Source organism: Prunus mume, linkage group LG7 (genome assembly GCF_029339155.1).
Source record: "Prunus mume cultivar Tortuosa linkage group LG7, ASM2933915v1, whole genome shotgun sequence".
NCBI classification, from domain to species: Eukaryota; Viridiplantae; Streptophyta; class Magnoliopsida; order Rosales; family Rosaceae; genus Prunus; species Prunus mume.
The window spans coordinates 2,839,591-2,862,063 of NC_142704.1; the positions used below are offsets into that span (position 1 = coordinate 2,839,591).

The 22,473-nt window shown below is 38.1% G+C and overlaps 4 protein-coding genes across 6 annotated transcripts; 1 reads left to right on the top strand and 3 right to left on the bottom strand.

Annotated features, from left to right (window-relative positions):
- Positions 1-1,633: 1,633 nt before the first annotated feature.
- LOC107881897 (uncharacterized) lies at positions 1,634-4,098 on the top strand. The gene is made up of 5 exons (XM_089041272.1): positions 1,634-1,741; positions 1,858-2,043; positions 2,138-2,235; positions 2,664-3,098; positions 3,171-4,098. The coding sequence occupies exons 1-5, from the start codon at positions 1,634-1,636 to the stop codon at positions 4,096-4,098; spliced, it is 1,755 nt and encodes a 584-aa protein (XP_088897398.1).
- Positions 4,099-8,339: 4,241 nt separating this feature from the next.
- On the bottom strand, positions 8,340-8,906 carry LOC103337606 (disease resistance response protein 206-like). The gene has a single exon (XM_089041600.1). It carries the CDS (start codon positions 8,892-8,894, stop codon positions 8,340-8,342), a length of 555 nt encoding a protein of 184 aa, XP_088897726.1. The 5' UTR covers positions 8,895-8,906.
- A 546-nt stretch (positions 8,907-9,452) lies between these two features.
- Positions 9,453-13,770, bottom strand: LOC103337605 (cation/H(+) antiporter 18-like). Its single transcript, XM_008240774.3, has 4 exons — positions 13,619-13,770; positions 12,606-12,857; positions 11,017-12,018; positions 9,453-10,924 (listed from the first exon to the last, which is right to left on the bottom strand). The coding sequence occupies exons 2-4, from the start codon at positions 12,804-12,806 to the stop codon at positions 9,713-9,715; spliced, it is 2,415 nt and encodes an 804-aa protein (XP_008238996.2). The 5' UTR covers positions 12,807-12,857; positions 13,619-13,770; the 3' UTR covers positions 9,453-9,712.
- Positions 13,771-16,287: 2,517 nt separating this feature from the next.
- On the bottom strand, positions 16,288-21,883 carry LOC103337603 (cation/H(+) antiporter 18-like). Of its 3 annotated transcripts, XM_016795729.2 has the most exons (5): positions 21,589-21,874; positions 19,972-20,247; positions 19,391-19,632; positions 17,753-18,754; positions 16,288-17,654 (listed from the first exon to the last, which is right to left on the bottom strand). In XM_016795729.2, the coding sequence occupies exons 3-5, from the start codon at positions 19,589-19,591 to the stop codon at positions 16,431-16,433; spliced, it is 2,427 nt and encodes an 808-aa protein (XP_016651215.1). In that variant the 5' UTR covers positions 19,592-19,632; positions 19,972-20,247; positions 21,589-21,874; the 3' UTR covers positions 16,288-16,430. The 3 variants fall into 3 exon arrangements, with proteins under 3 accessions (XP_016651215.1, XP_008238994.1, XP_088911993.1); XM_008240772.3 differs by lacking the exon at positions 19,972-20,247 and having other exon boundaries at positions 21,589-21,883; XM_089055867.1 differs by lacking the exon at positions 21,589-21,874 and having other exon boundaries at positions 19,972-21,561.
- Between the last annotated feature and the right edge of the window lie 590 nt (positions 21,884-22,473).

Consider the following 22,473-nt stretch of genomic DNA (forward strand, 5'->3'; position numbering starts at 1 on the left):
CCAGATCGAGCCCCATCTTTGAAATTTCCGGATCCAATCTCAAATCGAGCCCCCATAAGAGAATCAGCAGATTGCCCTTGCTTAAGAATCGAAAAGGGGCTGGAACTCTATTCCACCACGCACTCAAGATTGAAATCCTCTGATGCTCTCACTCTCTTAGTGAAGCGATGGTGCGTCGTATAGACCCCAGGTGAACCCTCCTCCATGATCAGAGAGAGCGGCACAGAGAAGCACACAAAACCAGCGAAGGATCAAACACAGAAACCGCCGCGAACAGTATCCTCTAGAAAGCGTGAACGCTTAAAGAGAATTAGAAAAATCGCCGCGCGTGAGGCGCGTTCCTATTACGAATAGTTTTCTTTGGCAAAAAATACACTTATAGTACTGAGTTTTAGACAGCGCCATCCCATAAATAACATCTCAAGTTTTCCCTTCTTTGATAAAGTGAAATAAATTTTAGGGAAATTGACTTACGTAGTCACTAAAGATAAACCTTAATAAGAAATAATCACTTTATAAAACTTAACCACAAATACTCACTTTCTAACTTGAAATTACCAAATTACCCTCCATATAAATACTTCAATATTCACCTTTTGTACCCTCTCAAAAATTTATTTCTGATCTGAACCCAACTCTCTAGCTCTTCTCTCCTTACCGCACGTAGAGCATCTGAGACCAGCACCTTAATTCAAGAGGAGACCACGCCCACCCCTCAAAAGCCTACACAAAGAAGAAACATAAGGAATAGAAAAGGACGCATCAACAACAGCAACCCGCTAGACCCGTTGCCACCAGGTGCTCTCTTCTGATCCTTTGTCCCTTTGAGTTCTAAGCTAATTTTCCCCTTCTTTAATACCCAGGAATCATTTTGCAAAGTAACACAACAAATAAAAATCAAATCTTGATTTTCTTTAGCATAGAAATAGGTAAGTTAGGTCAGTTTTTGCTTCAATTTTGATTCTTAGGGGTTTGGCTTCTAATCCTGTTTGTTTGAAAGGAAAGGAAATAAGTTTTTGGAAAAAATTTCACGAGCAAATAATTTGCAATTTGAGAGTAAAAGGACTGTTTTTTATGTAATTCATTCTATTTTGAATTTTGAAATAGGTTTCATAGCTCACTTTATACACCATACAAGTTCACCAGTTCTACATTGGTTTCATTGCTTTTGGCTTTTTGAACACTCCCGAGAGTGCACTAGTAAGGGTGATGAAGAATTTTATAGGCTGCTTCAAAACCAATGCATGAGTTTTGTAATTGCCAATATATATGTATATATGCCAATAAATTTGATGGTATGCAACCTTTGTTTGTAATTTTGAGTTTTAAGATATTTGTCCCCTTCTTTAATACCCATAAAGCATTTTGCACAAAATAACACGAAACATAAAAATCAGATCTTAAGTTTGTCTAGCCTAGAAATAGGTTAGTGAGGTTAGTTTTTCCCTCAATTTAGATGCTTAAGTGTGAAATTTTAGGTCTTTGAATTGGATTTGACTGACATTCTGGGTTAGGTTAGTTTTGCTAAGAACTTAAGTTTTCTATTTTGATTTCTAATTTGGTAATGTAAAGAAATGAGTATACCTTATGATGGGGATGCAAATATATTGATTTATTGATGTTATTTGCAGAAATGGAGACTGTTGGCATATTGGTATACTACAATGGAAGCTGGGTTCACAAGGATAACATTGAGAGTTATGAAGGTGGCGAGGCTAAAGGCATAATAGTATCACGGAACGTAACCTTTTCTTAGCTTGTTGACCGCATTTATAAGATCACAAATGCAGATCTCAACAAATATAGTCTCACACTGAAGTATTCAGTTCCTCTATCATCATCTGCCTATACCTAAAGGTTGAAGACAATGATGACGTTCAATATTTTCTGAAGTACAGCACGGACGTTATGACCTCTAGAGTAACCCCTTTATTAGCAACCCTCAAAGTTATAGAAGGACATGGTGTTCATGGCTGCAATGGCATTGTAAGCATTGGGAATAGCAATGCTCCCCTTGCAGTTGTTGTGAGAGATAGGAATGAGGTAATTGGGGATAGTGGAACTGAAAATGGTGTAACTGGTTTTAATTGGAAAGATTGGGTTGAAGATGTTAATTTTGAATGTGTTGAAAACATAGTCGCAGATTTTTGTGTACCTAGGAATGAAGAGGAAGCGTACTCTGCACCAAACGTGCATTCTCATCGAGAAAGCAATTTCCAAGCCTCCATGGTGCAGGTTACACAAGTGCAATCTGAAAATCTGCAACAATCAAGTTGGACTCAAATGCAAACAAGCTAGGTTCATTTGGTGCATGGTAAGAGTGTGGAAGATATTGATTATGGTGGAGGTCTTTCTTGAATAAATTGGGAAGCAAATTTTAAGGTTGGACAAGTTTTTCCAAATAAGATTGCCCTTATAAAAACCTTATGTTTAGCAGCAGTCAGAGGCCACTTTCGATTTAGAATAGTCCAATCTGGGAAACGTAGGTTGTGTGTTCGTTGTTGGCAACTTCCTTGCCCTTGGCGACTTCGGGCATATAAAGTTGGATTACATGAGTTTAGGGTTGTTAAATACGATCCATATCATGAATGTGATCTAAGGTATCTTAGTAGTCACCATCCTCAAGCTAGTACGGGATTGTTGTCTGACTTTGTGAAACGTAGATTGAAGGATTCTTGTACCATTTATACTGCAAGTGATATCATCAAAGATGTGCGACAAAATTTTGGTGTGACCATAAGCTACTCTAAAGCTTGGAGAAGCCGAGAGTTAGCTTTAAAGATAATTAGAGGGTCTGCAGAAGAATCATATGCTCTTCTCCCTTCCTATTGTTATGAATTGGAGCGTACAAATCCTGGAACTTTGACATACATTGAGACTGATGCAGCCAACCACTTTTTATATTTTTTTATGTCAATTGGTGCATGCATAAGAGGATTTAAGTGCTCAATGCGTCCTGTGATTGCTGTTGATGCTACCCATTTGAAGTGCAAGTACAAAGGTGTTTTGTTTGTTGCCACCGCATTTGACGGAAATCGTAATATATATCCTCTTGCCTTTGGGATTGGAGATTTAGAGACGGATGCGGCTTGGGAGTGGTTTTTCACGAAACTACATTGTGCAATTGGTGATTGCTAGAATCTTGTTGTCATATCTGATCGAAATCTTAGCATAGAAAATGGGTTGAAAAGAGTTTTTCCTGAGGCAGCACATGGTGTTTGCTTTTATCACTTGAAGGGCAATATGAAAGCCTCATTTAAGTTGAAGAAGCGGGATCCGATATTGGGGTTTTTTGTGCGGGTGGCTAAGTCTTACCGTCTAGCAGAGTTCAATCGTTATTTCTCCATGACAAACAACGAGCGAGTGCAAACTTATCTAGTACGTGTAGGGCTCCATAAGTGGTCTCGAGCCCATTGTGATGGACGACGATATAATGTCATGACAACTAATATTGCAGAGTCCATTAATTTAGTTCTTCGTTTTGCAAGGATGCTTCCGGTGGTACACTTGATCGAGGAAATTAGGAATATGCTTCAGAATTGGTTTAGTCAACGTCGATATTTGTCAATGAAATGTAAATCTATATTGTGCCCTGATTTAGGTGAAAAGAAGTTGAGGAAGAGATTAGACGCTGCTTCGAGGATGAATGTGGTTAAAATCAATGATATGGAGTATAATGTGCTTGATGGTGATATGAACGGTCTCGTGCACTTGCAAAACTATAGTTGTACGTGTAGGAAGTTTGACTTAGAGCAACTCCCGTGCAAGCATGCTATTGCGGTATGTCGGCACTTGAAATTGAACTCATACTCATTTGCCTCTTCGTATTACACTCGAGCTACATGGGCAGCTGCATATGCTGAATCCATTTATCTTGTACCACCTCAAGGGACATGGGTTATTCCCGAAAATGTCCAAAATGTAAATCTCCTCCCTCCTATTTCAAAGGTTATGCCGGGCCGTCGTAAGACGCAAAGAATACCTTCTAAAGGAGAGGACTCGCGAGAAAGAAAATGCTCAAGGTGCGGTGTGAAGGGCCACTATCGAAGTACATGCAAAGAAGCTATTCCCGTCACTAACAAGAAGCAGATCATTTAGATATTACAATTGTTTAGTTTGTATGTCTTATTCCATTAAGTGGTGATATTTGCTACCTAACTTTATGTAAAATTTGTGTTCTTAACATGTCGCTATTTTTGTTTTTGGAAATAGGTATCCTTATAGGTACCTAATTGTATAGATCATGATGCAGCTATTTATAACATTTATTGAATGTGTATGTATGATGTTTATGTGCATGATTGGTGTAGACACGTAAAGTAGGTGGCTAGAAATTTAAATTGAACTGTGGTGCAATACAAGGGCAGTGGAATAAATGGGCAATACAAAGAATTCATAGTCTAACTACAATTTGTTTGCCAAGACATACACTAAGAAAAAAAAAAGTGCTAAGACTGCAATAGAGCAATGATAGGAACACAATAAAAGGGCAATAAGAAGGCAATACGTAAACATGGAAGTCCAACTTTAGCTCTATAATTGTCAAGACAGAGGTGAAAAAAGAGTTAAAACAGCAATAGAGGTGCAATAGGAAAGCAATATAAGGGCAATAAAAAGGCAATACTTAAACTTAATAGTCTTTCAACTTTGTAATTGCAAAGACAGAGGTGAAAAACAATGTGCTAAAACAACAATAGAGGAGCAATAGGAACACAATAAAAGGGCAATAAGAAGGCAATACGTAAACCTGGAAGTCCAACTTCAGCTCTATAATTGTCAAGACAGAGGTGAAAAAAGAGTTAAGACAACAATAGAGGTACGATAGGAAACAATATAAGGGCAATAAGAAGGCAATACTTAAACTTGATATTCTTTCAACTCTATAATTGCAAAGACAACAATAAAGGAGCAATAGGAACACAATAAAAGGGCAATAAGAAGGCAATATGTAAACCTGGAAGTCCAACTTCAGCTCTATAATTGTCAAGACAGAGGTGAAAAAAGAGTTAAGACAACAATAGAGGTACGATAGGAAAGCAATATAAGGGCAATAAGAAGGCAATACTTAAACTTGATAGTCTTTCAACTCTATAATTGCAAAGACAACAATAGAGGAGCAATAGGAACACAATAAAAGGGCAATAAGAAGGCAATACGTAAACCTAGAAGTCCAACTTCAGCTCTATAATTGTCAAACATAGGTGAAAAAAGAGTTAAGACAACAATAGAGGTACGATAAGGAAAGCAATATAAGGGCAATAAGAAGGCAATACTTAAACTTGATAGTCTTTCAACTCTATAATTGCAAAGACAACAATAAAGGAGCAATAAGAACACAATAAAAGGGCAATAAGAAGGCAATACGTAAACCTAAGTCCAATTTTAACTCTATAATTGCAAAGAGAGGTGAAAAACAAAGTGCTAAGAAGGCAATACGTAAACCTCTTAGTCCAACTTTAGCTTTGTAATTGTCAAGGACAGAGGTGAAAAAATAGTTAAGACAACAATAGAGGCATAATAAGAAAGCGCAATACATAAACTTGAGTTTACATTGCGAGGCTACTTATTAGCTAAACATATACAGATGCAGTTTCTCTATCCACTCTAGTTTCATGGTTACTAATTCATGAAACCACAACTAATAAATAAGGAATAGCTGATCACATCAAAGCACAACTAATATCCAATTCCACTCCTATTACAACAATGTTTATGTGGTGAAACAAAACTGGTGGCGCATCTTCATTTCTCAAGCCATCTTCTAACCGTGAAGAAACCAGTAGCTTTTGTCCAATCTCGAACCTCCAAGTGATGAGCTGTGTTATGAAGGTGATATTCTCTCGCATGTGTAGTTCCCCACTCCCCATTTCTGCAACATTCCCAATTGCTTTTTATTCACCAAAGTATGACAACAAAACTAAAGATTCAGAAAAGTGCAAGTATAAACATTAAGTTAAAGTATGTGACTCTCTCACATTTGTAATTGGAATCATTTAGTTTCTAACATTTGTTATTGTATTACCAAAGCTTCCTACATAAATTACAATTCTTCTCACAAGACATTCATGCCCTATTACATACGAAATTCCTAGACTAATTGGCAAGGAGCTTCCTAACCTAGAACACCAACAAGAGAAAATCGCAAAAAGTGGAACACATAAAGCACAAAGAAATTGTCAAACAAAATAAGAGGCACAGAACCAGACATCAAAACACCTCAAAGGGTGAACTTAATCAATATAACCAAACAATATCCATAACAGTAATACACAGAACAATAATGGGGTAATGTGGAATTGTTTGACTCAAGAAGCTCCACATGTAATTTATAAGCTTCCTAAAGAAGGCAATAATGAACAGAACAACCAAAATTTTCTGAAGCAATATATATCAAGGGAGGTCTACTTAATGCTCTTGCAATACTTCAAATTTTGGTCAAGGATCTCATGAAGATACCTATTTTCAGCTTTCCCATGTTCTGATAAATAATAAAATCAATCGCAACAAGACCTATTTGCATCCATATCAGGTTTTGATAAGGCAAATGCAACAATTTCGAATTCAAAATTCATACACTTCATATAAGGAATTTCAGCAGAAAACATATCCGGAAGCATATTAAGAATCACTATATCAATACTCAACAGAAACCCACATGATACGAACTGAAAAATACAAAAGACTATCATACCTCAACCATTAGAGAAAACCACAATTTCACATCTCAAAACACTAGCATACCTCAACCATTAGCAACACTAAACAAACCTCAACAAAAACTCCAACAGCTCGTTAGTCAGAAAGAGAAAATTAACTCCCTTTCGCAAAGCCCACCTTGCAAGTGCACACAAATGATAGTATTAATGAAAATCATATTTTGTCAAACACAAGGGGGGTTTTTATTTGATTTTGTGAATAAAACAAAATCAAAACTATATCAGCACCACTCAAATTCCCATATAGAAACACCACAATTAAGCAATTAAAGCATAACACTCCATACGCATGTATACATATATAAACATATATATATATATATATAGAGAGAGAGAGAGAGAGAGAGAGAGAGAGAGAGAGAGAAACTTAAAAGAGAGGAAAAGAGAGGGAGCTTTCTCCTCTTAGGGAGAGGAATCTGATCTGGGGCCTTGGAGGTACTGTGAAAAATGGAGCCCATGAATGCCCCACCACGTGAGTCTTGTCCGCCTAACTTTACTTGACTGAAGGCAGGCACTTCAAGATGGCCATTGTGCTCTAAAATTCCTCCGAAAAGTTGATTTTTCCTTAAAAACCTTCTAAGAGGCGAAAAGGGAGTAAAGTAATAAGTAGGGTACATAAATAGGGTTAAGGTTTGGATTGTTAATGAGCTTAGTGTCGGTGTCTGGGTCAGACTTTGGAGAATCCACCGACGTCATCGCCATGGCCATTACTCTCTCTATTTTCTATGAAGTCATGGCTGAGCAAGATTTGGGAGAGTGCAAGAGAGGAGATGAGTTGGGTTTCAGAAAATGAATTTTTGAGGGGATAAGTATTTATATGGAGGGCAATTGGGTACTTTCATGTTACAAAGTGAGTATTTCTGATTGAAATTTATAAAGTGAATATATTTGATTATGGTTTATCTTTTGTGATTATCCAAGTCAATTTCCCTAAATTTTACTTAGATTTTTGTATGGGAAATAAATAATAACACACTCTATGTTAGGAATTATTTTGATCAAATACGATTGTCCCACGTCGAAAAAGGGAGGGTTCATAAAGTGGTAAATTAAGTGATAGGTCTCCCTTAATTGTATTGATGTCTTTTGAGACAAACCCCACACATGAATGGATTTATAAAACTAGATGGTTAAATTTGGTGACAATATTGTTTCTCTTTTTAATAGATATAGAAAGTTGGAGGGAGACAAATGCTTGAAATCAAGTGTGATCAGAACAAGCTAGCCGTTTTAAGTACATCCTCTGTTCGAAATTCTGCAAGTCTCCCATATTCGAGTGGTCTCATAAGATTTTAGTAACTTCAGTTCTCTTTGGGCCGGGCTTTTGTGGGCAGGCATGGTTGGGCTTTCATGGGCTTAAATAGGACGGACTGAGCTTTAGACACCCTAGTCCAAGCCTAGCCCATTGAACAATGGGTTGGGCCAGGTTTGTTCTCAATAGGTAAAGCGGACTCCCATCGGCCCATGAGCCCGTGCCAAAAAATGACCCCTAGAGTACATATGAAGAACGAAGAATAACTTTTTATTTTTCTCAAATCAATAACACAACATTCATACTAATTACTAAGCAAGAAAAAGATAACATATTTGAAGACGCATTCTCGGTTCTTAACATGCATAAATTTACCAACATTCATAGAATTTGATATCCACATGGAGCCTGAAGAAGTATTTCCCTTCAAACGCATCCGTCCTTAGGGTTGCAACGCCCCGGTGCATGAAGAAGTCTCCAGAGCCCCCCACAACGGATATGTCCCTAGTTTTCTCAAAAACCGGATTAGGACCAATGAAATTTATGCTGCCTTGGTAGTCAGTGCTATTGAGAATAAATGAGAACCCAAACCAAGCAGTGATTGTGTCCTTTGTGTCATACAAGTAGAACCCTTGTGCCCTGCCAACAGGCTTAGAGTGAATGTTGTTGTCGAGGGTTATAGGGTCATTGAAGATTACAATGTTCCCAAAATAGTTTTGGGGTGCCAAGATGGTCAAGTTGGCTCCTTGAGGTGCTGCAACAATGGCAGATGTGGCATCAGCAGCATTTGTGCCATTGTAAACAGTCTCATGGAAGTATAGCACTAAGTGCTTGCATGGCTTGTACTTGTTTTTGTGTTTTGGGGAGGCCGAAGATAAAGCAAACAACATGAAGAAAAACAGAACAATGGAATTTCTTGCTCCCATTGAAATTGGTTATGAAAAACAAGAAAAGGGAAATTGGACTATGCCAAATTCTAGAGGATGTGAGCTTTGTGTCTCCCAATTCATGCCTTTATATAGGCCCTGGAAGCCAAAAAGATATTCAATTCCACACAAGGAGACTTACTTTATGGGGTTTTTTTTTTGGGGGGGTACATTCTTGGGGTCCCAAGTCTTTTTAAATGTAAAGGGATTATATGTAAGAACACATGCCTTTCTCATTGTTAGACCTTTTCTCTTGCCTAACAACAACCATGTCACCGTCTTCAAATGTGGGAATATGATGCTCTTTGTGATCGGTTCAACATGGGCTGTCTTACTGATTTGTCTGAAGTGAATTTACAATATTGACCCCAAAAATAAAGAGTAATCTTACAATATGCATATGGAGATAAAATTCCCAAGTGGTTGTGAGTTGAGTTTGCTATCTGTCCCAAGTTGCTGTACTATTTAAGCTTTCTACTTAGAAAAAGACTTGCTATGTGTAGAATACACTGATTAGAAATATTGGACTTGTAATTACTATCTAAAACGCAAAACGCCTTCAAGTTAAACTGATATAATAAAAGGAGATTGTTTACCAACAAGAAACAAATAGTGGAGATAAAAGATTTATTCTTCAAAAAGACTGGAGCTACATAAATCTGTGAAATGCCCTGCTGCGGAGAATGGAACTATGACGATGACTATATATGACTAATTGCATTTGCAGCATGATTATGTGATGGACCCTAATGCTTAGAAGAACATCTAAGTTACATTGTAAACCAATCCAAGTCATATTCAAGACATTGGAAATCCAATTACTTCGATTCACAGTCTCTTTCAGGCGACTCTTCCTCAATTTCTGAGGCCAAGTTCAATGATACCTGCCCATTGTACTGCTGCACTACCAAGACTGATGCCGATGTAGAGAAATCTGGAGAGATTAACAAGCTCCCAAGAGGACCGAGTTCTGGGCACTCACTCCTCCTATTTAAAGCTAAGGCTACTTCACCACCAGGTGTTCGCCCCACAAGAAACAGATTGCAGCGGCCTACCTCACGAATCACAGCGATAGTTTGTGCATTGTTTCTGACTGCCTTCTCTTCGTACATTATTGAGTTATCCTTGGAAATTTTCTGCTTAAACTCAGCAAGGACTTCCTCATCTACTGACCCCACTTTGGTGCTAGCATTGTCATTAATATTAATTCTTGAAATCTCCCCCACAACCTCAGGTTCCACTAAGAACCGAATGACCATTAAACTTACACCAGGGTGCTCTGCCATACGAGCACCATAAGCAAGGGCTTCACGGTCATCACGACCCCCAAAGAAGAGAACTGTGATGTTATAAGAAACATTACTTGCAGCTACATGAGTTGCTCCACCAAGCCCACGATCAACCAGAATTCCAACTGAGCAAGGTGCATGCTGAAGAACCCTCTGATTAACCAAGCGAAAGTCATTTCGTGTAGTCTCTAATGTACCATCAAGTCTCTGGTGCTTATGGAATGGAAGAATTACGATTGCAGCTCTTTTGCTCTCAGCAGTGGCACAAATGTCCTCGTGCATATCAGATATTGAAGAGATTTCAGTCATTGGCCTGATGGACACCCGGCTCAGTTGTTGGTATGCCTCAAATGCCACAACAACGTTGTCTGAATTTGGTTGCTGGCTCTTATTCCAGAAGGGTAACCCATTTCTTCTCGCCTTGTGTACCATTAATATAGCTGATGACCTCTCAGAGAGCTCCTTGAGATGCATTGCATAGACACAAAGGCCTTCACGCTTCTTTGTACCTCGTGAAACCTCAAGCAGATTTATAATTGATGGAATGTTTCTAGCGCTATGAAAACAGGCCAAGATCCTTAGTTGGGTGTTCATATTTTTCCTTTCAATTGTCTTATGCTTGTAAACAGCCATTCCAGCCTTTTTCGCTGGCTTATACACGGCAATGACAAGGGGCGTAGTGATAAAAGTAGTAAAGAGAGCCATTAAAACCATAATTGCAAAAGTCTGGTCATTCAAGACCTGCAAAATGTAAACAATTATTTGATATAATAAGTCAGCCCTGGTTGAAAAATTAAGAGATTATATTAGTAATATCAGAATTACATATTTACCTTTCTATCTTTACCAATGTTGAGGACAATGAGTTCCACCAATCCTTTACTGTTCATTAGGAACCCCAGAGCTAAAGCCTCACGGACAGGCAGTTTGCAGAAAAGAGACACCATAATAGTCCCAAAAATCTTCCCAAAGCAGGCAGTAAATATGACCAAAACCAAAAGACCCCATGACTGAAGCCCCTGAATTGTGGCCACATTAGTCTTCAGTCCACTTGACACAAAGTACAATGGTAGAAAGAGACCAGATACAAGATCTTCTACTTTTTCCACAAGAGCACCTGCAAATGGCCCCTCCTTTGGAACAAGAACTCCAACCACAAAAGCACCAAACATGGCATGAATTCCAATTGTATCAGTAATTAACCCAGCAGCCAGAACTGCAGTTAGTGTAGCACATACGTAGATCTCGTCAACAGGTTCACCTTCGTGACATCGTTGAGCCATCCATTTAAATACTGGGGGAACAATGAGAATTGCACAAATAACGAACACACACCCAGACAAGAAGACCCATAATGAAACAAGAGGAGATTGGTTACTTCCAGATAGGGCAACAGCAAGAGCGAGTAGAATCCAGGCGGCCACATCATTAACTGCTGCAGCCGACATAGCCATTCTTCCAATGTCAGTGGTCAATAGTTTCAGCTCAGCCAGAATACGAGCTAAGACAGGAAAAGCAGTGATTGAAAGGGCCACACCCATGAATACAAGAAATGCGGTAGCATCTACCCCTTTGGCTATGGTTTCTCGGAGGACAAATGATGAACCGATTCCTAATGCAAATGGGAGGCTTATTCCTACTATGGCAATAGCAAGGGCTTTTTTCCCAGTCTGGCGGATGGATTTAGGATCTATCTCTAGTCCTGCAAGGAATAGAAAGAATAGGAGACCAAGGTTTGCTAAGGTGTCCAAAACTGTGATACTCTTCGGTGGAAATATTGCCTGGAGATAACTTTTGTTCCGTCCCAGAGCTGATGGCCCAAGTAGTATTCCTCCCTGCCAAACCAGAAATCACAACTCACAATCAGCATGGTATTCTGTTTTTAGGTTCAGTTAAATTCTGAAAAATCAATTCTGTGGAACCATTAAACAACATTCTCCTGTCTGCCAAGTGAATTTCAATACAGCAGGGGACTGAAAAACAAACATCCAAAAGGTTTCCTAAGGAAACATGCCTGCTTCCAATATCAATACCTAAACGTCATGTACACATTTTCAGGCAGTACAGAGAAAAAAGCAAAGAAAAATACAGGTTTACTGAGCCTAGAAATCATTCAAATTCAAAATAAAATATTATATAATCTTTATCAGAAACATTTTTGAATTATCAGAAGGCACTGCTGATTTACAGTTTCTTTTTTCAGATGAATTACAATCCAACACCCCCGAACTTTCAAAGCAAAGAAAGTTAGAAGCCATCGAACTTCAAAGGCAATAAACTCAACACTGAAGGGCTACAGCTCTTCTCCTTAGAACTACTCCCAGGAATTAACACTGAGTGTGCGTATAGCAATACCATCATGGACAAAATCAACTGCACTTTGATCAAATTTAATCCCAAAGAGAAAGAAGAAATAACTTACAACAATCTCAGCAATGACTCGTGGCTGTCTTAATGGCCTCAGAACGTAGGCAAGGCCGCGAGTGACGATGACAACAATACATATCTGCAAAATAGCAAGAGGTAGTGCAAAATGAAGAGGATCGTCACCCTGAAATATACCGTTTGATGTAGCCTTCATTGGAGGTGGACATGCATGTCCTGCTGTGGCATTGGAAGCCATCTCTACCAAACAAAGTTCCCGAAGCAAAACAGAAATTTTGACTTTGAGTATCTGCCAACAGAAACCAGTATCAGATTTCCAATTACAAAATGATCAAATTATACAGAACAGGACCACACATGCACATTATATATATATATACATACAAACAAATATGTGCAACAGAGAGCACTGGCAAGTAGTTAATTGGGCACCGTGCTATGCGCCAAAAAATAAGTGAATTATCTCCTCCAAACTCCATCTCGCGTAGCATGAGAACAAGCACAGCACCTAAACAACCTCAAATTAACTTAATCTCATTTGCTAAAGATCGCTTTAGACCTAATGGCTGAGATTAAAACTAAAAAATTGTTTTCTTTTTCTTTTAGGTCACTATCGCAGAGGTATATCAAATAGTATCACTTCCTTTATAACAAGCCAATTACCAAATTAACCACGGTTTATTGCTTGGTTAATTAAGAGTCCTAAATCCAGTCAAACTCAGATTGAAATCAAGAAAACAAGTCCAACCCAACTGGTAAAATTTGATTAAACTCTAAGATCCTAATCAAAGTCGGCAGATTTAAATGAAAATTTTCAAAAACCATAGAATATAATAACCAGGCATTCTACTGCACCTATCCTGTATGAAGAAGTTGACAAAACTCAATCAGCAAACAGTCTTTTTAAAAACTGACATTTATCCATTTGAGATTTCTGTAAAAGAACTCATCTTTATCGCTTGAACACATTTTTAAAACAAAACCCATCATCAATCATCCAAAGGCCAAACATACTCCAATTCAACAAAATAAGAAAGATAATAGCTTTACCTGTTTATTGGGTCAGCAGGTTGGCATGGATCAAATATGAACCGCCTGGTCTTGGCTGAAAAACAGAGATTTCAGTAATGGCTCTGAATTGTCACTGCAGTCAGAGCCTGACCTTGGAGATTGTGCTACCAGTTTTAATAATAACAGACCCAGAGAGAGAGAGAGAGAGAGAGGGGCAAGGCAACGACAGGTGGGGTTAACAAGATTTGGGTGACTTTCTCTTTCTTTGCTTTTTATTTTTATTTTGAAAAAAAATTATAACTTGGATGGTTCGTAGCGTTTGTTTGTGCTTACTCTAAAGAGAGCCATCAAGTAGAGAGTTGAGTTGTCAAGTGGGGGGAAAAAAATATATAGGTAGCAAAGCCAATTAAGGCAATGACTTTTTTGTCTGTTTTCACTTCTTCAATATTTTAATGATTTAAAAAATATATATTTATATATGTATGTTTCTTTAAGATTCAGAAAAAAGAGGAAAAAGAAACCTTGAATGACTTGACACTACATTACATCTTACACCCACCACTCGGAATGTGTGATTGAGATTTGGTGCCTGCCTTCTACTGTTTTTGCTTGCAGTTCTGGAATCTGCTGTTTTTGCTTGCACTTTAGGTGGGCCCCAGAAATAAGAGTCAACCCCCTCTAAATTGTCGAGGGGAATGCTAGCAATGAAAAGAAACTCTCCAACTTAGTAACTTGTCCTTTTTTGTCTCTTTCTGAATTGATTTCCTGTTGATCGATGTTCTCTATCTATGTAGCCTCTCTCAATAGCGGACAACTGGTGAGGGTGACCACATTGCATTGACTAACTCACTTAATTCTTGAAGTTTTAAATTTATTTGAATTTATATAATATCGAAAGCTTGAGATATTATGTCATATAAATACAATAATTACCATTATATGTTATAAACAGAAATAAATCAAAAGCCAAGTATTAAAAGGAGAAAATATAGGAAGGAGTGATAGTATAGAATCAGACGATACGCCGACAACCCCTAGACAACCCCTATTACTAGAGCTAGGCGGGGTTGTCAGCTTCGTATGTGACCAATGAACCTTCAAGCTACGTAGGGAATCAGACGATTCGCCGATCGGAGAATCGTCTTCATAAAAAAGGAAGCTCAGAAGGAGCAAGTCTTCTTCCTAGTGTAACGAATGAGAGTCTGTGGGAATTGCTTCGCAACCTGCATCTATTAGTTCCGGTTCATCTCTGACTGCGTATTACAAACATGAACATGCTTGTGTGCATGTATTTGCCAATTGTAGAAATAGAGCATCTGTGCCGCCACAAGTTTTTCTAAATTTGAGTTTTCAAATCGATTTTAAAATGTTTATTTGATTGTTTATGTCCCTGCAGGCTGTAAAGATCTGTAATGGTAACATAAACAAAAAATTGAAAGAAAAAGAACAAAAATAATGGTTATTATGGTGATGTGTGCAAGAAATGAAGGTTGTAAACACATCCAAAAAACTTTGGGGTTGATGGTGTTTAAATATGTGTTTTTTTATAAATACATGCTATTTGTATAGTTTTAATGCGGTTTTTGTCAGCTTTAATTTTGTTTTTAACGTGTTAGTTTGTTGTTTTTTGGGGATTGGTACTTTAGATGTCATATTGATGTCTTTGATTATATTGTTGAAGTTTATCTAATGAAGTTTATTTTTTAGAAAAAAAGAAAAGAAAAAAAAACGTTTTAATCAAATCTCCAAGAAAGCTAGGATTTATAATCTGGTGAAATTAATGGAAAATATGGAATGGCCTCTGCATCAGGGAAAAGAATCTGAGGTCACCTTGTAAAGTTGGTAACTCTCAGCCATTCAAAGTCTCAACAAACAACTCATCTAGAAATGTTTTTGCATCTTACAATCATCTGCCAACAAAAGAAACATAAGGCAAGGCAGCAACAACATTTACCAATTTACAACATTGCCAGTCTAGAATTCCATTAACATTTGACCTTTTCTTGTAGCGATCCAGAGTTGACATTTGAAATTGAAGACCAAATTAATAATTAATATAATAAGTAGACCTGCAAACTACATTTGACTTTTTCTTGTAGCAATCCATTCACATTTGACTAAACCATTCAATACTAAATTATGATTATGAATTATGATTATATAGCAGGATCAGGAATAGGTAAAGTTATGATCAATTAAAAAACAGTGGCATGCAAAACCACTTCTGTTTATGCAAATGAAAATGCCAGAGATTGCTTGTGGGCAAAGTGTAGACCAATCATTGGCATTTCTAACATTATTCTAAACCCATAGAGTTGACTCAGAGCAGAGAGAATCTGGAGAGGTCATTGCAATACTCTAATCTGCATGTATTAATTTTCCCTCCCTTGACTCTCACAAGTTTTCTTGAGCATATCCCAAAGATACTGCAACTTAATGCATAACCAATCCTAATTAGCCCTTAATACCCAATGTGACAGATGATATTGGCTCCTCGCTCTATTGGTTGAAAGAATATTATCACATTAATTTATTACATGAAAGAATAATGCAAGAGTAGCCTTCTTCATTCATAGGCTAGAAGAATAGTGCAAATGGACAATTCTGTGTGAAGATTACAAGAAAATAGAAAAGATAGCAAGTTAAAATCATTTTGTTTTTCTTTTAGGTAATGATCTTTAGTGGTGGCAAGAATCTACAGATCCATAAGCATAAGCTGTGGCAATTGATAATTAAAACTTGTGATCTTTGAGAAGTAACAATCTTAAATGGATCTAAGGATAGACATTTATCTAAACTTAATTTTTATCATAATCTGTACAATGAATCCAAACAGGCTAGGAAGAAGTTATCAGCTGGTTTCTGATTCTTCCTCAGGCAACACAACCACCTTCGATGAAGAAACTGGGCCCAGAAGCACTGCCAGGCCATGATACTGCTGCACTACCAAGACTGATGCTGCAGTTGTGAAATCTGGAGAGGTTAGCAAGCTACCTACAGGCCCCAGTTCAGGACAGTCACTCTTTACCTTCAAATTCACATTCAAAGCAGCAGCTACTTGACCCTCAGGCCGTCGACCAACCAAAAACAGATTACAACGATTAAACTCGCGAATCAAATCAGTAGTTTCTGCAGCATTTCTCACTGTTCTCTCCTCATATTTGATTGAGCCGTCATTTGAAATCTTCTGCTTCAGCTCAGAAATGAGCTTCTCATTCCCTGGCCCGGCTGAAGCGTTAGAGCCATCGTTTATATCTACTCTGACAATCTCCTTCTCAAGTTCAGGACTTGCTAAGAAGTGAACAATAGTTAAATTGTTACCTGGGTGTTCAGCCATTCGCATACCGTAAGCAAGGGCCTCACGATCATCACTACCCCCAAAGAATAGGACAACTATGGTTGAAGAAACATTGCTGGCAGATATATGAGTGGTTCCACCAAGACCACGGTCCACCATAATCCCAACTGAGCATGGTGCGTTCTCAAGAACCCTCCGGTTGACCCCTCTGTATTCAGTTCGAGTTGTCTCCAATGCCCCATCCAACCTCTGGTGCTTGTGGAATGGGATAATAATCATTGCTGCCCTTTCCCTTTCAGCACTTGCACAGATATCTTCATGCATGCTAGGGATGGAAGAGATTGCTGTCATTGGGCGGATAGCCACCCGACTCAGCTGCTCAAAGGTTTCAAAAGCCACAACAACTTGATTGTTATCTGACCCCTTATTCCAAAAGGGTAGCCCATTTCTTCTCGCTTTGTGAACCATCACAATTGCAGAAGATCTCTCGTCAAGCTCCATAAGATGCATTGCATACACACAAAGCCGTTCCCTCTTTTCAGTCCCACGAGAAGCCTCAATGAGATTAATCATTGTGGGGAGGTTCCTTGTACTGTAGAAACAGGTCAAAATTCGGAGCTGAGTACTTGGGTCTTTCCTTTCAATAGTTCTGTACTTGTAATTTGAATTGCTCTTTCTTTTAGCTGGCTTGTATACTGCCATTACTATAGGTGTTGTAATGAAGGTTGTGAAGATAGCCATGAGAACCATAATAGCAAATGTTTGATCATTCAAAACCTGCAATATCCGAAAGCTAGCACATTAAGTTACATGCATGTACAAATATTACAGATAACCTTGATAGTCATCAGTAGAGGAAAATGATAAGTTTTTACCTTTCTGTCTTTGCCAATGTTAAGGACAATGAGCTCCACCAACCCTTTTGTATTCATGAGAAATCCCAGAGCCAGAGCCTCTTGAAAGGGCATTCTGCAGAGGAGGGAAACACCTATAGTCCCAATGATCTTCCCAAAACAGGCCGTTGAAATGACCAAGACTAGGAGGCCCCATGACTGAGCTCCACGAATTGTAGCTACATCAGTCTTCAATCCACTTGAGACAAAGTATAATGGGAGGAATAGACCAGATACAAGATCCTCAACTTTTTCAACAAGAGCGCCTGCAAATGGTCCTTCTTTTGGAACAAGAATTCCAAGCACAAATGCACCAAATAGAGCATGAATTCCAATAGTATCAGTGACAAACCCAGCTGCCAAAACTGCAACTAAAGTAGCACACACATACAATTCTTCTACTGGTTCGCCCTCAGGACAGCGCTGTGCCATCCATTTAAAGATAGGTCGAACAAAAAATACACAACCGAGAACAAAACCACACCCACACAAGAAAACCCATAGTGAAACCAGGGGAGAACGGCCAGTGCCGGAGAGGGAAATGGCAAGAGCAAGCAGAACCCATGCAGCCACATCATTGACTGCTGCTGCTGACATGGCCATTCGGCCAACATCAGTGGTTAAAAGCTTCAGCTCAGCCAGAATACGAGCCAAAACAGGGAAGGCAGTTATAGAAAGAGCCACTCCCATGAAAACAAGAAATGGGGGTCCATCTACACCTTTAGATATAGTTGCTCGGAGGGCAAATGATGTACCAATTCCTAATACAAAAGGTAGAGTAATTCCTGCAGCAGCTATGCATAGAGCCTTCTTTCCAGTCCGGCGGATGGACTTAGGATCTAACTCCAAGCCTACCAGGAAAAGAAAGAAGAGAAGACCAAGATTGGCTAAAGTATCTAACACCGTGAGACTTCTTTTTGGAAAAATTGTATCCAGGTAATTTTTGCTGTGACCAAGAGCTGAGGGGCCAAGTAATATTCCTCCCTGCAGAAAAAACAATACTAAGTTAAACTCTCTCTTATCATGAGGATGTGGATGTTTTTCCTCTTAAACAAAATTGCAAATGGAACCACATATTAAAGTAAGACCTTTGTTAGTTTTTATTTCTTATTAATGAAAAAGAGGAATTATAATTGTTTGAACTATATGGTTTTACTTACAAAAACATCTGCCTTTCAGACAAGGGAAATTTCTTTTTGTGAATTGTTTTTCAAAATATTAAATAGTGCAACATTAGTAAAACCAGGTCCCATATTGCATACAAACAAATAGGAAACTACTGGAGACATAATGCAAATTGAGAATGGGTTCAAAAAATGTATAACAGTAAGCACCGATATGTGTTCACTATGAGAGCAAACTGACTAGCACTTCCACATATTTTTGTGAAATGCATAGATCCTCTCTAAGTCACTTTTAGGGTGCATGATAGTTCTATTCTTCCAGCTCTCTCCCTCTCTTAAGGGATTGGTTTGCAATAATATATTCAACCAATGGAAAATAAAAAAAATGAAAAATTAACATAAATTTGATTACAACATACATGAATTGACTATCATTTTGAGGGCCACCAAAGTATACAAAGCAAACAAAAACAATACAAACATGCTATGTACTTACCACAATCTCTGCAATAACACGAGGCTGTCTTAGTGGCCGGAGAAGATAAGCAAGAATCCGTGTAAGTGCAACCACAAGACATATCTGTAAGATGGCAAGAGGGAGCGCAAAATCCAGAGGATTATCACCCTGAAAGACCCCATTGGATGTTGCTTTCATGGGTGCTGGGCATGCACTTGCAACTGTGGCATTTGTAACCATTTTGCACCAATCAAAGACAAGGAACTAAAGATATGGAATTCCTGCAGAATGTGATATGCATACATCAGCATAGTTAAAACCATACATTCCAGACTCAACAACCCCCAAGAAGGTAAGGAAAAAATAAGGGACCAAAAGGAAAAGAAATAAGGTTTCTGCTAAGTAACTACTCAAAATCGTTTTCTTCCATGTATACGATTCATGGAGGAGTGATATCTTTGTGCAAATATCTTTTTTATTACAGCAAAAACAACGAAAGCCACCATTGATGCAAATTAACTATTAGGACCCCAAGAACTACGCTATCAAATCAAATTTGCAATCTTTTTAACAGCATAGTAACTTAATAGTAACCATAAATCATGTAATCAAATCATCACCTTTTTGACAAAAACTTGAGCAGTCGCCCTCAATATGCCACCGAAATGTACTTCAAGAAAGCACCAGGAATGTGATGCACAAAATATCTAACAAACAACTTGTCTAGTTCGCATATTCTAGATTAGGTCCGTCATGCTTAGGTGCATAATTGTATTTCGCTTGGGAAAAAAAAAAATTGGTTTCCCATTTACGGTCCAAGTTTTCAGAAGACTCACAAGAATCCTGGGCTCTATATAGTTGCACGTTTCCTTGTATAATATGCAACTTCTGAATCTCTGTGTTCAACGTAAGACTTTAGCAGACAATTACAAACATAATAAACAAACCAAAACCATAACGTTGTAGGCCAAACTAACTAGGATTCAGGATCACAATTAATTAACTCCACTGAAAAAGAATATATATTACTTATTTTGGCCTGTTGAATATTGAAGGATTCCAAGTTTAAGCCAATTTCAATGCGAAGACAACAAAGCTAGTCCTAAAAGGTTTTGAAATGGGCCTAAATCCTTTTCCCATTGTTTCATTGCAACCCAGAATCAGCTTCTGCCCCCTCCAAAACATTTAATATATATTTTGAACTTTGAAGGAAATTTGTACATAGAGAAACGTGTCTGACTGCCCCTGTTATTAGTATATTATATTGCCAGACCGACTAAAACAGATTGTCAGGCTCCTAATTTTACAATTAATTAGGTGTTTTTTTATACAAGAGATATTCTACTTTAATATAATCTAAACTACGGGGAGGAGGAGGATTTGAACTCGGGGGCACAGTGGAGAACACATCCGCTCTAGCCAACTTGGCTAAACTCATGCCTGCTATGTGATTTTATTTGAATGTATAACATGTTAAACAGTATGACAAGATAATCCTATTTCATTTTTACAAATTAGAATCAGAAGAAAAAAACATAAACACGGTGGAAAGTAGAGGCCAAACTACAAGATATTTAGAAAAGTTTTCAAATGTGGACCCAGATTGGCATTTGACTATCTAAACAAAACCAAATTGAAAATAATTCTTATACAAGACTTACAAGTAGAGTCAGCTAACTTAAGATGAAGAAAGATAAAAGGAAAAATAAAAATACGAAGCTACTACGTAAAGGCCTCCTATATTGAACAAGGTCTGTCTGGCTTGAGGGGCTTCTTCAAGGAAACCACCGCAAGCTATGCTGAGGCTGCATGTTATAGGTTGGGTTGCAAAAGACCATAGTGTCCCTCTGCCACCCATCAAATTTACACTTTACCATTTATCTGTGATGGGAAATTTGAGAAAATCTCAAGACGTTACCTTTTATAAAATTTACCTAAACTTTTTACTAATTTTGGATATTTTTATCTACCCTCATTCCTAGAGATAGAGATAATGTTGGTTTCTCCGCAATCACCCAACAATTATCAAAGCCATCTCCTTTGGATGGACACTAGTTCATACACATATATACACTCGAAATAAATTTACATATAATTTCAGACATACCCACAAGAAAAAAGAAATGAGATATGAAAATTAATCTAATATCAAGTCACAAGTTCAACAATTTACTTGAGATAAAAGAACTGACCAAAAATAAAAACTTGGCCTTTAGGCTTTGGACATGTTTACTTACGATTTGTAATCTTGCACTGCTTTTCTCTCTTCCACAGTGATTTTTTGGCAACCACACAGTACTGTTTAGAAAACAGAGAGAGAGAGAGAGGACTGTTTGTATAAATTCTGAAAGGACGGTTTGTTTTCAGCTAGCTCGGGTATAAACCACATTTTGTTTTCATTTCTATGGAGAAAAGGCAAAACCTTTTCTTGAAGAACAGAGCAGAGAAAGAAATGGAGGTGTTTATGAGCTCAGAAAATATCCAGAGATTGGACAGAGGAGGAATGGAAGAGTGGAAAAATGATACCAGTTGGTTGGGGAGGTCCCCTCCGATTTATATAGAACCGCGAGGAATTGGGAAAATTTTCAATTTTGCCATTGGGTTGCAAATCTTCAAGGGCTTTATGGTAAAAGAACATAACAATTAAAAAAAGGGACAATTTGTATGTGTTTTAAAAGGAGAAAAACTTAATTGCAACATGAATAACACTGTTTTATTATTTGACCAATAATGTTATGTCACGAAGTGTTATTGCTCGTATCATAGCATTATTAATTTTTTTTGGCCGGAAGTTTGGAAGTTAGGCCAGATTGGTCCCAGACATGAGAGCCCCCAACTTCGGAGAAATAAGCAGCCCCATCATGTGCTACTTTGTTACAAAGGCGTGGGATATGACGAAACTCCGCCCGCTGAAAATGTCGAGCTAAAACTTGGATGTCAAAAAGGATACCTTCTATTTCTGGCGCACTCGTCCAGTCACCTATTATCATCCGAATAATCTCTTGTGAATCAGACTCTACTTCTAAGCTCAAGAACCCATTATGCAGACAAATACCCAGCATATCTCGAATAGCCTCTGCTTCGGCCGCAAGTGCTGTGCCACACCAAGCAATCCTTTGACC

Coding starts and splice junctions, on each gene's coding strand:
- LOC107881897 (XM_089041272.1), top strand. CDS start 1,634: ATGGAGACTGTTGGCATATTGGTATACTACAATGGAAGCTGGGTTCAC. Junction 1,742..1,857: donor GCATAATAGTATCACGGAAC/GTAACCTTTTCT, acceptor CTATACCTAAAG/GTTGAAGACAATGATGACGT. Junction 2,044..2,137: donor TTGTGAGAGATAGGAATGAG/GTAATTGGGGAT, acceptor TTGAAAACATAG/TCGCAGATTTTTGTGTACCT.
- LOC103337606 (XM_089041600.1), bottom strand. CDS start 8,894: ATGGGAGCAAGAAATTCCATTGTTCTGTTTTTCTTCATGTTGTTTGCT.
- LOC103337605 (XM_008240774.3), bottom strand. CDS start 12,806: ATGGCTTCCAATGCCACAGCAGGACATGCATGTCCACCTCCAATGAAG. Junction 12,019..12,605: donor GAGTCATTGCTGAGATTGTT/GTAAGTTATTTC, acceptor CTGGTTTGGCAG/GGAGGAATACTACTTGGGCC. Junction 10,925..11,016: donor ACATTGGTAAAGATAGAAAG/GTAAATATGTAA, acceptor TACATTTTGCAG/GTCTTGAATGACCAGACTTT.
- LOC103337603 (XM_008240772.3), bottom strand. CDS start 19,591: ATGGTTACAAATGCCACAGTTGCAAGTGCATGCCCAGCACCCATGAAA. Junction 18,755..19,390: donor GTGTTATTGCAGAGATTGTG/GTAAGTACATAG, acceptor TTTTTTCTGCAG/GGAGGAATATTACTTGGCCC. Junction 17,655..17,752: donor ACATTGGCAAAGACAGAAAG/GTAAAAACTTAT, acceptor CGGATATTGCAG/GTTTTGAATGATCAAACATT.